Source organism: Narcine bancroftii, chromosome 1 (assembly GCF_036971445.1).
Source record: "Narcine bancroftii isolate sNarBan1 chromosome 1, sNarBan1.hap1, whole genome shotgun sequence".
Taxonomy (NCBI): domain Eukaryota; kingdom Metazoa; phylum Chordata; class Chondrichthyes; order Torpediniformes; family Narcinidae; genus Narcine; species Narcine bancroftii.
In genome coordinates this window covers 66640735-66658683 of record NC_091469.1, presented here as the reverse complement: position 1 = coordinate 66658683, position 17949 = coordinate 66640735, and the positions used below count along the sequence as shown (strand labels likewise).

The 17949-nt window shown below is 38.5% G+C and overlaps 1 protein-coding gene across 3 annotated transcripts in view; it reads left to right on the top strand.

Moving 5' to 3' along the window:
* sass6 (SAS-6 centriolar assembly protein) overlaps nt 1-16485 on the top strand; it is a 90032-nt gene extending 73547 nt beyond the window's left edge. For all 3 annotated transcript variants that reach the window (XM_069929084.1, XM_069929092.1, XM_069929101.1), the window contains 8 exons: nt 3966-4055; nt 5331-5510; nt 5759-5840; nt 6057-6187; nt 7380-7526; nt 11898-12004; nt 14427-14533; nt 16201-16485. In XM_069929084.1, coding sequence (XP_069785185.1) covers nt 3966-4055; nt 5331-5510; nt 5759-5840; nt 6057-6187; nt 7380-7526; nt 11898-12004; nt 14427-14533; nt 16201-16295 — 939 coding nt within the window. In that variant the 3' untranslated portion in view covers nt 16296-16485. The remainder of the gene's footprint in view (nt 1-3965; nt 4056-5330; nt 5511-5758; nt 5841-6056; nt 6188-7379; nt 7527-11897; nt 12005-14426; nt 14534-16200) is intronic.
* The last annotated feature ends 1464 nt before the right edge of the window (nt 16486-17949 follow it).

Genomic DNA, 17949 nt, shown 5'->3' with positions numbered 1-17949 from the left:
TGTTGAGAAAGATTCCAGGAGAGTCTGAGTCTCTACCGCACAGTCTAACACATCCATAATAAGAGGCATCAAAAGATCCTTAAATTGTCTGTAAAATTCGGGCAGGAAACCATCTTCTCCCAGTGATTTATTTGCCTATAATCAGGGTTTTTACAATCTTCTCTCCTGTAAAGGGGGCATCCAATTCCATCTGATTTCTGTTTTCCAATTTTGGCAGCTCAATCGCCGAGAGAAATTCATCTATCTCATTAGAATCCTCAAGCAATTCTGATTTATACAGTTTTGTATATTTTTTTGAAGATTCATTGATTTCCTTCTGATTGCATTGCATTGATCATCCTTGATCCTCCTCCGCCTTTAATTGCCACAACAAAACTTTGTGTTCTATCTTCCAATTCATAATACTTCAATACTTCTGCTTTGCTTTTTTTTTAATTTGTATTTTGTATGTTTGTAATGTATTATATTCCAATTTTTTTTACTTTCCAAAGTTTTGTATTTATTTATTTTTTTTAACCTATTCTTTTCCCAACTCTGTGATCTCTTTCTCCAGGCTATTGACCTATGCCATATGTTCTTGTTTTTTGGTATATTAAATTATCTGTCCTCTTAAATAAGCCTTGAGAGTAACCCATATTTTTTTTTTAAACTAACATTAGTAGAGGGTCAATTCATTTCACAAAACAATTCTATTTGTCCCCTAATGAAATTACAGAAATCTGCCCTTCTCAACAGTGTGGGATTAAGATGTCACCTATAAACACTCTCTTGCCTTTCTGGCATTATCATTAAAGTCAGCAGAGCATGGTCAGATAATGGTCTGGTTAAGTATTCCGTTTTAACCACTCTTTTTCAGTTGCGCAGATGATAGAAAAAGATCAATTCTCATAAGAATCTTGAACTTTTGAGTAGAATGAATAATCTCTTGCCTTGGGGTGTGTCTGTCTCTATACATCTATCAGGTTTAAATCCTTCATCTAAGATGAAGTAACTTTTGTAGCTTTTCCCTTTAAAAAACACATGTGCAATGCCCCTGCTCTGACGGTGATGTATACAACAAACCCCGGAAGCCCGCAGTACTGTCCAAGAAAGAATCCTTCCCCTTAATCTTGGCACCATGTTGTAAAAACTCTCCTTCTCCAGTGCTAATAACCTCCTTAAATCAGAGTGGTTGCTTTGCTACTATTTTTCTAAATATTAACCCTCTTTCATGCTCTCCTATATACATGTCTATATTTCTTAGTTAACTGCTCAAAACAATTAAAAATATAACTCTTTTTACTTTTATTCAGACTTTAACACTTTATCTTTTCCTGTTCCTCTTTCTGAAATCCATTCTTGGGCCCCCTTATAGTTCGTGTAGAAACTACTCTACCTCCTTTGGGGATTTATAAAATCTTCGGGGCCCTCTGACACATGGATCCTCAGCGTCGCTAGGTATAGCATTGAGTACTTTATGTTCCGTATTCTCAATTGTCTTTTAACGCCATCAAATTATTTTCTTTCTTTAACCAAATTCACACTTAAATCTTGAAAGAATGGTACATTTCTGCCTTCCGACTCGATTGGACCATTGTTTTCCCTGGCATATTTGGCGGCTGCTTTTAATGTTGCCTCCCAATCCCGCTAACTAAAAAATCTTACCAGAACCAGTCGTGGTCTTTGATCCTCCTGTCGTCTGGGGCCGAAGATTTGGTGAGCTCTCTCCACAAGCAGGCTCTCCTTGAATCTTCCTGTGCCCAACATTCGTGGGGTCCATTCCTCAAAGAAGCTCACTGGGTCATTCCTTCAGTCCCTTCTTTTAGACCAATGATTCAGACATTATTTCTTTTATTGAAGTTTTCCATATGGTAAATTTTTATCCAGCAGCAGTTGTTTATCCATTTTCCATTTCTTTCCATTTTACTCCAGGGTCTTTAGTTTGTCATGGGTCGTTATCAGGTCATTTTTGACCTGGCCCACCCAAATCATTAGTTTTCAATTGCTGTCGACATCATTACTATTTTTACTGCCATCCTTTTCAGTGCATTTTCCACTTTAGAGAATTATCCACTCAAAATCTCCACCTTTTCCAGCACTTTTTGAAGATCTTATGTCGACTCCCCATCTCTTTGGGTTTCTTCCAACATCACGATGGCACCTACTTCATCACTCCCTTGTGGACTTTCTGTCGACAAACTCAGCGACTTTTGAGCTTCCTCAGTTTTATTTCTTTTGGGTCTTACTTTTCTTACCTGTCATTCTTTTGTTTTTAGCACAAAAAAATGTTTGATTTGATGACTTTGAATCGTCCTTTTAATCAATCTTCATGGAGAGCTCTTTCAACCCATGCCTACCTAGGTCCTTCACATGGCCACGTCCCCGATACTCTGTTCATATTAAATTAGACAATCACAACTGGAAATGACAGTAAAAAATCATTGTTACCTAAGCATCCATAGCAATAGAAACATAAGTTAGTTCTTCATACTTGTTTTGTTTCAACTGGAAAACATGTACTGTATGTGTATAAGGAGAAGTTGAGGTTGCTGTATTTTGCTGACAACAACTTAATAAGTAGTAGTTATTTGTTGGTCAGAGTTGGAGAAATAAACTGGTCGTACTGAACAATAGAATAAAATGTACTCCAGATGTTTCTTCACTATTTCTACTTGTCTTGATGATCAATCAATGAGTAAAAAAAGCTATTTATTGTTATTCATTATTTTTCATTTAGTCAACAATTTTGGTAAATATAATTGAAGAGACATGAGTTAGCTTTATTTTATCGAAATATAATTTCAAAAAGAATAACTGAACATATTTTCAAGCTGTAACACCGATCTATAAAATTGTACTGCACAGTGGAGAGAATTTGGCCCATTAATTGTGGCAGCTTTTTCAAAGAGCATTTGGCCTTAATCCAGCTCCCTGCAGCGTTTACATGTTTGTATTTAATAGTTGTGGATAAGTATCTTCACAATCCATTGTGAAACCAGTTAATGGTTTTTTACTAGTAGTATTCCCTCCATTGGTGTGTTCCGCACAAGTAACTTGTACTCTTTGTTTTCATATTAACTGGTTGCGTACTGAAAATAATTTATAGAAAACAGCTCTAGCTAAATAGGCTGTCTTTGATGGATGTCGTGGTTAATGTTACCGGCTCAGTATCTAAATTTCTTTCTATATCTCAAAGGCAGGTTAATTGACCGCTGCAAAGCACCCCATAGTTTGTTAATGGCAAAATGTCGTGAAGGGGAGTTGATGGCCAACTATGTGAGATAGAATAAGTGGTCCAGGAAAAAAAAAGGGTGGGGGAGGAACTAATGGTATTATTGCTTTGGGAGCCAACATGGATATGATGGGCCAAATGGCAGATTTTGGTGACAATTTTATTTTGTAAGAAATAAATGTGGGTGTGATTGTTCCGATTTTTAAAGTACAAAATGCAATTGAGGTATTGTCCGAAGGGATCATTGTTTATCAATACACCAAAGTGCTAGAGAAACTCAGCAGGTCATGCAGTGATCTTTATGTAGCAAAGATATGTATGATGGGGGCAGAATGGTGGAGGAGCATAAGCAAGAGATCATAGGTGGGTAAGAGTGGGAATTTGAAAGGCAGAGCACACCATGTGACCAAGTTAATGGAATGAATTTGAAAGGCAGAGCACACCATGTGACCATGCAGCAAGTCATAAATTGAAAGTTTTCATTATCAAATAAATACCGTCATGTCAGGGTAAAACTGCTAAATGTTGATGACACTTCTCTATTTTAAGTTCAAAATATGACTTCAGAAATCTATATTTTGTGTTATTCCTGTCAAATATTTTATTAATTTGTGTTTTAGATCATAACATTTTGATAAGGCATCATGCTGTTTGAACATTTGTCTGAAATTTGTAAAGGCTTGTAGAAATTCTAAGAGAAATCACAATATGTGATTTAGCAAGATCCTACAGAAGTTGATGTTTTCATTTTCAGAAAAAGTTAGAAGAGAGCTTGGAGCTAAAGCAACAACAAATGGGAAAGCTAGAAGCTACTGTGAAGTCTCTTTCAGAAGAATTATTAAAGGTAATCATTAGATATTTTTGCAATGCTAACTTCCATAAATAAGTACTCCTATCACTTACAGTGCACTATGGACGCAGGGCTTACCATTGACAAAATACAACGCAGTTGCTTCAATAGCACTACCAAAACTTGAGTTTTTTCACCCAGAAGGGAATGGCAAAAGGCATATAAGAATATCTCTCAATCTCTCTTCTGACTAGGAATGACCTGGTATGAGAACTGCTCTGTCCAAGACTAAGAATTTGCAGAGTTGTAAAAGCAGCTCAGACCATCACATGACCCAAATTCCCTTCCATTAACTCTGCCTCCACTTCCTGCTGCCTTGTGAAAGCAACCAACACATGGGAAAAAACCCACCCCACCTTGCCCTCTCCCTCTGCCTCCCCTTTCTTAACCAAAGATGCATGTTTAAAAACCTGAACCAGCAATTTTAAGGACAGTTTCTTTCTTGCTATTAAGAGGCTTTTGAATGGACTTTATTGATTTAAATGTTTGGTATTAAATACAATTTTTGCTTTGCAGTTAAAAAGGGCCTGAAGTAGCTCTACTGTAAAGCTCTAATAACCTGGCATTGCTTGTTTGGAGATCCTGATTGTTTGTCTGCTGACTCTTGCATTGGCTTAGTATATGAGCCTGGAGTGAAGCCAGGGCCATATCCTTTTCCCTTTAACTTCCAGCCCAATTATTGGAAGTATTATTTTAATGCTGTATGACATGTGGGGAAATAAAAGCATTAATAAGGGAGACATTTAGAAAATCTGCTGGTTTGGCATCAAAGTTCCAAGATTGAAGATTTGTTTCATTATTTTATGGTATTTCAATGTTCCCTCCTCTCACCCTATCAGCATACCTTAGAATTAATTACCACTCTCAACTAGTAAGATGAAGACAGAAAAGCAAAACATCTTTAATTTGACATTTAAGTAAACAGTGCTTTGTAATAGTCTTGATGGCTATTTCATGTGGGTGGGTCAATACCTTAAAGTTATTTTATTTTAAAAATCAGGCAGGCCAGCTCCAGTGTTGTTTCTTTCTTTACGTGTAACCTTTAAATTGGGTGTTGAGAAAACTATTCAATTTTGAATATAATGATCTGCAGGGACTGAGAAACTGTATTAAACTTTAATTAATCTTAACTAATCATGGTGGCAGTTTTGGAAGTTTACCAGTGGAAATGTATATTAATTATTTCAAGAACAACTTGGATTTTTTTAAAAACTAAACTCAGTGCTGCAAAATCATTGCATTTGTGATAAAATTATTGTTTCTGTTCAGGCCAATGAAATCATCAAAAAATTGCAGGGAGACATTAAGAAGCTGATGGAAAAAATTAAACTGAAAAATACAGTTACAATGCAACAAGAAAAACTTTTAGGTGAGAAGGCACAAATGCTCCAGAAGGAACAACAAGAACTTGCAGAAGTTCAGCAGGCTCTGAGACACAAGGAGGAGGAGGTAATAAATCTCCCTTTCATTGCATTATGTAAATAAATATCCCAATTAACCTACTAACTCCATATGTTTTGAAGTGTGGGATGAAACTGACGCAGACACGGGGAGAATGTGCAAACTCCTTTCAGACTGTGCCAGATTTGAAACCGGGATGCTGGCACTGTAATAACATTGTGCTAACTGCTACAATAACCATGCAGCCCAAAGATGAATCTATTTTAAAAAATGCTGGTGCTTTTCATTTTTTTTAGGTTTTCAAATTGCAGGAGAAGTTTGATGCCACGGTTGAAAAACTAGAAGAAAGCAAACAACTTCTAAAGACAAATGAAAATGGTCAGTTGTTCGAAAAGCTTTCTTTTTTTTTCAAGCATTAATAAACCAATAGTGAAATGATTTGTAGCTCATTTATGAACTGGGTGCACTTTACAAGTTATAATTGAAATTGGTATAATTTCAGTAATAAGATGAAGTTATTTAAGTTTGATTATGTTTTTTTACAGGAGCTCAATTAATTTAAAATATTTTAATGAGATAATTTAATTTTCACAGTAATATCTTGGCTGAATAAACAACTGAATGAAAACAAATTATCAGCTTTGCAAGAAACTACAGGGTCATTTGATCCATCATCAATATCTAGTGGCAATCTGTCCAGGCCTGGAAGTGTGCAAAACAATCTGGTAAGTGAAGCAGTATTTAGTTTTTGTTCTGTCTGGGCATCGTTGATTAGACTCATTTATTGTTCATCCCAAGTTGTCCATGAGAAGCTAATGAGCCATAACAAAATGTAATTGGTACAAGCAAAATTGATACAGTTATTATAATCTGAGGTCTTTATTTGCAGGTGCAAACTTGTAGGGATAGATATGATGGATCCAGTATCATACTTTAATTGTTGGTTGAAATTAGTTTTTTTTAAATGTGCTTCTTGTTTTATATTTCCAACTTTCAAAGCATTATTCAAAGAGTTTGCATGTATTCTTTGAGCACAATATGGAAGAATGCTTGCCTTTATAATACATCCAATAACTTTATCTAGCAGTCATTTAGTTGTTTCCTAAAGCTGGATTGCTACATCTGTCATAATAGCAGGTTAAGAAAGATCCAAGGCCATCCAGTCCTCCTCTGATTAGTCTCAGTAAACAAAGAAAGCAATATTTCCATTGCTGAAATGCAGAATTTCTCTGAAAGATGTTTTGAGATAGCAGGCTGAAGGGTGTGATTAATGAGATCTCAAAGGTCTGATGTAATGAGCAATATTACATTTTTTTGAATTTAGTTGGTTGTTATTCTATTGGGAATGAAGGGTTGGACAGAAAATACGAAATAGTGCAGAACAGAAAGGTAGTTTTAAGTTTAAAAAAAAATTAATTAAAGCCAATCAGTTTGAAATGCACAGTGCAACTTTTTTGAATGATGTGGCAGTAAACATGTAGCCTTTGTCATCTCCAGTGTTTTTTTTTCTGTGAGTTTGCATTTATTTTTAAAATTGCTTCCTGGTTTGCATTTTGCCAGTTTTGGTCAACTGATGTGACCTATGGTTTAGTTCCATTCACTGACACTTTTAGCTATTTTTTTCTTTTTCTATTGATTTCATTTTCATAACTGCCAATTACATTGTATATTCCAAAATCAGTCATTGTGTTGCATTAGATGAGAGCCATGTATCAGCTCCCAGTTCATCCCAGCCAATCATATGTGGGAGGTCAAACACAACCCATTAATTTACCTGTGTTAATTGACAGCCATATTGTCTCGACGTTCGCTGCTCTTAAACAGCAGTTTTGGAATGCATTTTTTTACGTACTTAATGTTGAATTTTCTTAATTATCTTTGAATGCTAAACATTTCCTGTTGTTTTTCCTTTTGCAGCAAACTTTGCATCCTCCTTTCTCAGTCTTGATGCCACAGACTGTCTCCTCTGTTTCACCTTCAGATAATTACTCTAAGTGCTTTGGTTCTTCTGTACGAATGAATACTCCATCCCTGAGGCCTGGTGTATCAAGACATGGTCTTCAGGCAAGCTTGATTTATTTATTTTTATTAATCGTACTTTTTTTGTGAATTAAATGAATTCCACAATATCAAGTTTGTAAAACTTAAGTGAAAAATTACTTGTTACAAAGCCATGTTACTTTTCTGGGAGACAAGAAACAGCAGATGCTGGAGGAACTCAGTGAGTCAGGCAGCATCTGTGGAGGCAAAAAAAAATGGTCGATATTTACAGTCAAGATCCTGCATCAGGGTTCAAATAGGGTTTCAGCCCAAAACATTATCCATCCCTTTGCCTCCACAGATCTTGCCTGATCTGCTGAATTCCTCCAGTAACCTGTTTTTTTTTTTGGGGGGGGTGTTTTGCCACCTTTTTGGGAGTTACCTTGAACAATTCTATTACAATTACACAATAGACATTTGTTTAAATATACATACGTTTTTTTAACCTGAAAATTTAAATAATTTGTTGGATACTGGTGTGCTTGGCTGTAGCCACATCTGCGTCAGGTGCACCGAGATGCAGTTCCTTAAGGACCGAGTTGGGGAACTGGAGCTGCAACTTGAGGACCTACAGCTGGTAAGGGAGAGTGAGGAGTTGATAGATTCAACTTTCAGGGACATAGTTATCCCAAGACCAGATGTGTCAGTGGTGGGAAGAAAAATACCAGGAAAATGGAGAGCACACCTGTGAATATCCCTCTCAGAAACAGGTATATTTTGTTGGATGCTGTTGAGGGAGATGACCTGACAGAAGCTGGCAGCAGTGACCAGGTCGCTGGCACTGAGCCTGGCATGGTGGACCAAAAGGTAAAGAGGAATGCAGTGGTCATTGGGGACTCCATTGTCAGAAATACAGACAAGAGATTCTGTGAGCCAGATAGGTATGCCCGCATGGTGTGCTGCCTCCCTGGTGCGGGATATCTCAAATCGGGTCCAGGGTATTCTAAAAGGGGAAGGCGAACAGCCTGATGTCTTGGTACATGTCCAATGACATAGATAAAAAGGAGGAAGTACTGAAAAAGGATTACAGAGAGCTAGGACAGAAACTAAGAAATAGGACAGCCAGGGTGGTGATCTCTGGTTTGCTACCTGTGCCAAGTGCAACTGAGGACAAAAATGGAAGGTTAAGAAAAATGAATGTGTGCTGAGGGGCTGGTGTAAAGGACAGGGTTTTGGCTTCTTGGATCATTGGGATCTCTTTTGGGGAAGGCATAACCTCTACAAGAAGGATGGGTTACACCTAAACCCAAAAGGGGTCAATATATTGGCAGCTAGGTTTGGTACAGCCGTCGGGTGAGGTTTAAACTAATTTGGCAGGGGGATGGGAACCTGTATGATAGGGCAAAGGACAGAAAAGATCAAACAGGAAAAGTTAGGTTAGGCAGCAAAAGTAAAAAATCAGAAAGAGCAAGGAGGGTGAAAAAAGCAAATCTGAAGGCTTTATATCTTAATGCAAGAAGCATTCGGAACAAGGTAGATGAATTAGCTGTGGAAATTGAGATGAATAAATATGATTTGATTGGGATTACAGAAACATGGCTGCAGGGTGGGCAAGCCTGGGAACTTAACATCCCAGGGTATACGATATTTAGGAGGGATCGGCAAGAAAGAAAAGGGGGTGGGGTAGTATTGATGGTGAGAGAAGGGACCGACACGATTGACAGGAAGGATATTAACTCAGAAGATGCGGAATCTATATGGGTAGAACTGAGGAATAGCAAGGGGCGGAAAACGTTAGTGGGGTTGGTATATAGGCCTCCAAATAGTAGTGTAGAGGTGAGGGAAGGCATTAAAAGAGAAATTAGAAAAGCGTGCAAAAAGGGAACAGCTGTCATCATGGGAGACTTTAATTTGCATATAGATTGGACTAGTCAAATTGGTAAAAATACAGAGGAGGAGGAATTCCTTGAATGTTTACGGGACGGTTATCTCGACCAATATGTCGAGGAACCAACTCGGGAGCAGGCCATTTTAGATTGGGTATTATGCAATGATAAGGGGCTAATCAGCAATCTTGTTGTGCGAGGCCCTTTGGGTAGGAACGATCACAATACGATCGAATTCTCACTCGACATGGAGAGTGATGAAATTAAAACTGAGACTAAGGTCCTGAATTTAAATAAAGGGAATTATGATGGTATGAGACGGGAGTTGAGTAAGATTGATTGGGTGGTGTTTATGGGGGAGTTGACTGTGGATAGACAATGGAAAGCATTCACAGATCTAATGGAGAAATTGCAAAAATTGTTTATACTGGTTTGGCATAAAAATAAACCAAAAAAGGTGACTCAACTGTGGATAACGAGGGAAATTAGAGACAGCATTGGGTCCAAAAAGAGAGCATATCAATTGGCCAAAAAAAGTACCGCAACCGAAGACTGGGAGCAGTTCAAGATGCAGCAAAGGAGGACAAAGGGATTAATCAAGAGGGCAAAAATAAATTACGAAAGTAAGTTCGCGGCAAATATAAAAACCGACTGCAAACGCTTTTATAAATATGTCAAGAGGAAAAGATTGGTGAAATCCAGAGTAGGTCCTTTGCAGACGGAATCAGGGGAATATATAATGAGGAATAAGGAAATGGCAGACCAATTAAATTCTTACTTTAGTTCTGTTTTTACAAGGGAGGATACAAATAACTTCCCAAGGATGTTGGGAAACATAGAGACTAATGCAAGGGAGGAACTGAAAGAAATCAGTATCTCTAAGGACATGGTCTTGGGGAAATTGATGGGATTGAAGGCAGATAAATCCCAAGGGCCTGATAATCTACATCCTAGGGTACTCAAGGAAGTGGCCATTCAGATAGCAGATGCTTTAAGAATTATTTTCCAGAACTCGATAGACTCAGGATCAGTACCCATGGATTGGAGGGTAGCTAATGTCACCCTATTTAGAAAGGGGGGTAGAGAAAAAGCGGGGAATTATCGGCCTGTGAGCCTTACAACAGTAGTGGGCAAAATGATGGAATCCATTATTAAGGATGTAATAGCGGAGCATATGACTAGCAGAGAAGGGATCGGACGGAGTCAACATGGATTTACAAAAGGTAAATCGTGCATGACAAATCTATTGGAATTCTTTGAGATGGTGACAGGTAAAATAGATGGGGGAGAGCCAATGGATGTGGTGTACCTGGACTTCAAAAAGGCCTTCGATAAGGTCCCGCATAAACGACTGGCTTCCAAAATCAAGGCTCTTGGGATTGGGGGCAAAGTATTGATGTGGATTGAGAACTGGCTGGCAGGTAGAAGACAGAGAGTTGGGATAAATGGCTCATTTTCTGAGTGGCAGGCGGTGACCAGTGGGGTACCACAGGGATCTGTACTGGGACCCCAGCTGTTCACAATTTACATTAATGATCTGGATGAGGGGATTGGATGTAATATCTCCAAATTTGCAGATGACACTAAGCTCGGAGGGGTTGTGTGCACGGAAGAGGGGGTCAGGAAGCTCCAGTGTGGTTTGGATAAATTGAGGGACTGGGCAGATACAAGGCAAATGCACTACAATGTGGATAAATGTGAGGTTATCCACTTTGGTAATACAAACCGGAGGGCAGATTACTATTTGAATGGCAATAGATTAAGAGATGGGGAAGTGCAGAGAGACCTAGGGGTACTTGTACATCAGTCTCTGAAGGCGAGCATGCAGGTACAGCAGGCGGTTAAAAAGGCAAATGGTATGTTGGCCTTCATATCAAGAGGGTTTGAGTATAGGAACAAGAATACCTTACTGCAGCTGTACAGGGCCTTGGTGAGACCACACCTGGAGTATTGTGTGCAGTTTTGGTTGCCTTATCTAAGGAAGGATGTTCTTGCAATGGAGGGAGTGCAGAGGCGATTCACCAGGCTGATACCTGGAATAGCAGGAATGACTTATGAGGAAAGATTGCGCAAATTGGGATTGTACTCGCTGGAGTTTAGAAGATTGAGAGGGGATCTCATAGAGACATATAAAATTCTGGCAGGACTGGACAGAATGGATGCAGATGGGATGTTTCCAATGATGGGAAAATCCAGAACCCGGGGCCATGGTTTGAGGATAATAGGCAAACCATTTAGGACCGAGATGAGGAGGAATTTCTTTACCCAGAGGGTGGTGAATCTGTGGAATTCATTGCCACAGAGGGCAGTGGAGGCAGGTTCATTACATATATTTAAGAGGGAATTAGATCTATTTCTTCAGTATAAGGGTATTAAAGGTTACGGAGAGAAGGCGGGACGGGGTACTGAACTTTAAGATCAGCCATGATCTCGTTGAATGGCGGAGCAGGCTCGAAGGGTCGAATGACCTACTCCTGCTCCTATCTTCTATGTTTCTATTAGTGTTAAGTTTGCAGCTATTACCATTTAATTGGAAGCAAAACCAGTCAGTTTTATTTTATTTTCCCAGGTGCACTTCAATCCCATGCAAGTAAATCCAAGCATCATTCCTGCATCTGAACCTACATCAGCCCCTTCATCTTCAACACCAACAGGAATAAGTCTCTCTTCCAAAAGGTATGTGAATACAGGGTGAAAAAAGTGAAGGAACTAGGGTGAGAGGAGGAACCAATATTTAAGGAGAATGCCATGTTCTCTGTATGAAATAGTTTTAAATCTTTTTATGAAGTATATTTATTATCAAAAAATAAATTTATTCAAATAGGCTTAGTGTTAAACAGCCTTTTGGCTTGTCTAAAAACTAGCATTTAGAGTTTTAGGATGTTGAAACTGGATTTTCAATAATTGCAACTTAGTCTGATGCCTTTCACCTGACCTCTAGCTGTCCTCTGATTATTGGAGCACAAACGTTTATAGTCTTCTCCAGATTGTGCTCCTAGGGGTACCTGCAGCTCAGCTTTGAAACAGAAATGCAGGAACACTGATATGTTCACAATACCTTTGGGCTTTTCTTCGCTGAATTTTACAAACTAGCAGACTTGATTTATCACATCTAAAAAGCTTAGTATACTGTACTCAATTGCAGTATAATATTGGAAGATCTAAATACAGCATTTAAAGAAAAGATTTGGTTAAATAAGTTTTAGCGAGTCAATGCATCTCAGTGCTGAATATACCAAAGATTAAAATTGATATCCAATATTTCGAGCATGCAAAGAATTTGGCATTACATTAAATTGAGCAAAACATGAAAGTCTGCAGACATTGTGATTGTAGTAAAAAGACAGAAATGCTGGAAGAACATAAGTTTCGCAGATCCATAGGAGATAAAGATATATAACAGAATTTAAGGCCAGAGCCCTTAAAAGGAGGAGTGAAAAGCAGGCAGGCACCTGAATTATAAAACTGGGGTGGGTGAATAAAGAAAGAGCAAGGGGAGGAGCACAGACAAAAGATAATAATTGGCCATGGATAGCCAGAAGAGGAAAGGTGAGAATTAATCAGGGCAGGGGCTGGCTCCATGAATGCAGTGAAAAGAAGAAATAAGGTTAGATGGGGGGAAGATAACAGAAACTGGAGATGTCAACATTAATGCCTTCTGGTTGGAGACTACCCAGATGGAATTATGAGGTGTTGTTCCTCCAATTCACAGGTGGTCTCAGTCTGGCAGTGCATGTCAGCAAGGGAATGGGGCGGGGAATTGAAATAGATTGTCACTGAGAGATAAGTGTTGTAAAGGGGGACAGAATCGAGATGCTAAATGAAACAACCTCCAAAGTCTGCATTCAGTGTCTCAAATGCAGAGAAGACCACAATGGGAGCACCAAATGCAATAAATAACCCCTGCAGATTCACTTGGAAGGACTGTTTAGGGCCCTGAATGGTGGTGAGGAAGGAGGTGTGGGCGCAAGTGCAGTCACAGGAGTAGGTGCCAAGGGAGTGATTGGTGGGAAAGGAGTGGAAGAGGGAGTCACGAGGGACCAGTCCATGCAGAAGGTAGGACCATAACATAGGCTGTGGAGATGGCAGAGATGGTGTGTTGGATGCGGAGGCGAGTGGGGTGGTAGGTGAGGACAAGGGGAATCCTGCCCTTGTTGCATGTTGGGGTAGAGGGGGACAATTCAGATGTGTAAGGCATGGAGGATATGCAGGTGAGGACCAACTTGATGGAGGTGGAGGGGACGCCACTTTTCTTTGGGATGACATCTCAGATGATCTGGAATGTAAGATTTGTGAGAAAGGAATGGAATCCTTACAGGGGGTCAAGTGATGTAGTCAAGGTAGCTGTGGGAGTTGGTAGAAAAGTAAATTGACTCTTTCCACCTTGGAGCTTGGATAGGAAGTAAATGGTGAGAACTTTTATCAGTTGACAATAGATTGGGCCCAGTTATGAGTAAAAAAAAACCTGTCCATAACTTATATCTTGGGTTAAGTGAAGGAAACTTGATTCTTGCCCAGCACAATGTAGTTTGCGAAAAAGACTAATCATTTCTAGTAGATAAGAGAATAATAATGCTTCTGTTTTCTTTCATTCAAATGGAAGCTAATCCTTGTTCTAGTCTTAGTAGATCTTATCAGAGATTATTCTTTGAGGTTTTAATTTCCTTATTGACTACAAATGAATTTTTGGCAAGAACCATGTTTGTGAACCAAACTTGTGGACAAAATGTAGTTAAGGTCTTGTATTCTGGATGACTAAGTGTATTATTTGTAATAATAATTATACAGATGGGGCTGCAGAATGTTTTGTTAATGGTTTTAACAGATGAAAACAGATATTCTGTCCATGGCTTTGAAGTCGGCAGATTCATTGTACTATTCGCGAGAGCAGAACTTGAAAAGATCATTGGCTTGAATAGGTTGGGCATTCAGTTTGTTTGCAAAGGATCAAATTTTTTAAACTAATCTGAAGTATGTACTATTTTCTCTGATCTGTAAAATATTTAGATATGCCTGTAGAGTACATTACGAGTTTTTTTTAAATCTACTCATGTCTGGCTATGTTGACGCTTTATAGAAAAATATTTGTTTGTTGCAGTGAACCAATTGGTTTGGATCAAAAATACTTACAAAAGAGGGATGGTGGTAAACCATCTTTGTCTCGAGGACCTCCTTTGCAGAAGCCATTATATTCATCTGGCGCAGGTAGTAAAATAGTTAAAAACTCCGGATTAAAAGGGTTGTGCATGCATTTAAAAATATGTTAATAGTTCCAAAAACTAGTTACATGATCGATTCTTTAATGAAAACAATGAGCTGTTTCAATTTTTTTTGGAAAAAAATGTTTTCCATAGAAAAATATACTGAAGTTGAGAATTTTGATTACAAACTTGCTTCTGACATATCCAGAACTGAATTATACAAATGGAAAATATATATTGTATTATTTGTTCAGTTTATAAATTAATTAATCTGGCATTTCTACAAAAAATTCCTAAGCTGGGAAACAGATTTCAATGATACGGACCTGACCTCCCATTTATAACATTTCATATTTCAAGTTGTTTTGCTAAATAAGTGCAATTGTTTGTCTTGGTTCTGCAACTCACTATAGGACTGGAATTCCATCAGTTTTTCTTTCTTGTGGACCGTGAACACGTTCACACAAAGACATTGCCTGTTCCGGCTGAGATTAATTGAAGCTAATATCATGCCATTTCTGGCACAATATTTAAAGGTTAGGAGGTCAGTGCTTCTTTCCTGTAACCATAAAAATAATTTCCATGGTTATTCTCAATAAATTATGTCTAGCCTAATCTACTTTTAAAGCAGCAGACAAAGCAAGATAAAGAAACAAATGACTTTAGCAATTGGGTTTTCTACAAAAATAAAGGCTTACCTTGTTTTCCTCTCTACTTGATATCAACATTGTAACTCACTCCACTCAGTTTTAAATTTAAAACCTTTATTCTTGTCTCTAAATCGATTGTGTCAGTCTCTAGTCAGTGTGATCCTAATAGAGTGAAACATGAAAGTCTGCAGATGCTGAAATTGTAATGAAAAGGGCTCAGGCCTGAAACGTCAGTTCTGTATCTTTACCTCTTGTGGGCGCTGTGAGACCTGCTGAGTTCCTCCAGCACTTATGTTTTTGTTAGTGTGATCCTAATATCCCAGTCCACCTCTTGACCTGGTGGCAGATTGAGTGGCCACTTTGCCATATTACCTGTTGCTCTGTCTGTGCTAAAATTTGCAGAAGATAACATTTAAGTTCCTTCAAAGTTCCCACAAGGCCATGTCTGTTGTTGGCCTCCTCCATTGCCAGAATTAGGCCAAATATAAATTTGAACAACAGCATGACCCTCCGAGACAGCCTTAAGCCCAACAGCAAGGACAGATTTTTCTATTTCTCTGGTTCCAGTTTCATCTTTATCTCTGAATATACTTAATTTGCAGTGGTCATTCCCTACACCTGTCTCTCTACCTCTCTCACTGTCTGCCAATCACCCTACAACCTCTTTTCGACCCAAAATGTTGATTGACAATTTCTACGCATGGCTGCTGCCTGACTTGTTAGCAGAATCCTACATCACTTTTTTTTGACTTGTGCATCAAGCATTCGGACATCTGAATTTGCTTTACCATATAATCTATGTTGGCTGGCAAACTAATCAATAATAGGATAAACTGTTGTAGTAAAAATAAAAATGCTGAAAATTTACAAGTCGGGTAGCATCAGTAGAAACATGATTATTTCAGATTGATGGCTCTTCATCAAACAAGTTTGTGTTAATGTTTTTTCAGGCAGTCTTTTTATACAATAAGTAATCCTCTGTTCCACAACCCCACCCCATATTATTTTGATGTTTACTTAGTGCCAACTCGACCCCTGGTGCCAAAGCAAGGAAATCCACCACCAGCAACATCTGCCTACTTTCCAGGTCAACAGCCTAGACTCCCTGCATCATGAAGCGAGCAGGCAATAACTTCTCAATCTAAACAAGTCATGAAAGGAACAGGCCACCTGAATACGTCGCTGCAGAAGTTTGCACCTCTTTAAAAAATGATTGGGCTAAGTAGTGAAAAATAGTGTAAACCTAGGTGCTCATTCAAACTGCCAGAATGTGCTTTCCATTTTCTAATAAAGCAAGGTGAGTGAATAGGGTTTCTTCCTTCGGAGGAAGCAGCTATCTACCAAAGCACTTGTTGCAAACTTGGAAGTGGATATTTTGTGCCTTATTTGATAATCATTCTTGCAAACTATAGAATTAATGTTGAACAATCAATGAGTAAAATCTTCATTTTGTAAATATGAAGAATATTGTTTGCCTTCCATGTATAGAAACTGGGAGTGCTTCTTTTGTTTTCTCCTCCTTCAACAGAGACATATAACTATGATCTGCTATTCAAGACGTTGTAGACTAAGAACCTCAGCAAATTTTCTAATTTGTCCATTGTTATCATCTTTACCAATACTTTTGGCACAGCTCATCTTTTGCTGTTTTGCCCAAACTGTATCATTTCTATCATGAGGCTTTTTTTTACATGGAATTACATGTTTGATTCCATTACATGCTTATCTGGACAGGACTTTATTGTATTCATATTAAACTAGTTGGAAGTGCTACTAGGCATCACAACAGAACTATTGAGAAATTGCGTAAACAATCAGTATTATAACATAGGAATGCATTGGCCGTTCCCTACATTTCAGGGAGTACAGAACTGACAATGTTTAGCATCGGAGGAGGAGTCTTTATCAAAACAAAGTTCAGTCCTGATAGGTAGGACAGTAGTTACATACATTTGGATTGAAAAATAATTGACAGTTGCATGCTAATAAGATTTGGATAAGTGATCCCGAAATAGCATGCCATTAACTGTGCCATATCAAATTGTCTGAAGTTTCAACAACTTCAACTTGCGTAGTTCTGAATGAAATCAATTCAATAAGGTGACTAATATTATTTCATCAGGGACTTTAAAATGCATTATATGTACAGAATTGACCCTATATTCCTTATTGTGCTGTAACTAGTAATTTATGAGCTGTTTACTGAATATATTGGTGTACAAATTGTAAAATTTTGTATTTAAAATGATTGTTTGATACATATTTTGAATGAATAAAATAAATGTACTTTTTCCAAAAGCAGTCAAGCCTTCAACATTGAAGTTCACTCATCTATGATCAAAGCTGAAAATAGGATTGGGGAAAAAAAAGTCGATCTAGTAGGAGATCAATGCTTAGAACTACATGACCTTTTATTGTATATCTTCTATATTTTAAGATGGTGGTGCTATTTCTCTTTGGCTTGGCTTCGCGGACGAAGATTTATGGAGGGGGTAAATGTCCACGTCAGCTGCAGGCTCGTTTGTGGCTGACAAGTCCGATGCGGGACAGGCAGACATGGTTGCAGCGGTTGCAGGGGAAAATTGGTTGGTTGGGGTTGGGTGTTGGGTTTTTCCTCCTTTGCCTTTTGTCAGTGAGGTGGGCTCTGCGGTCTTCTTCAAAGGAAGTTGCTGCCCGCCAAACTGTGAGGCGCCAAGATGCATGGTTTGAGGCGATATCAGCCCACTGGCGGTGGTCAATGTGGCAGGCACCAAGAGATTTCTTTAGGCAG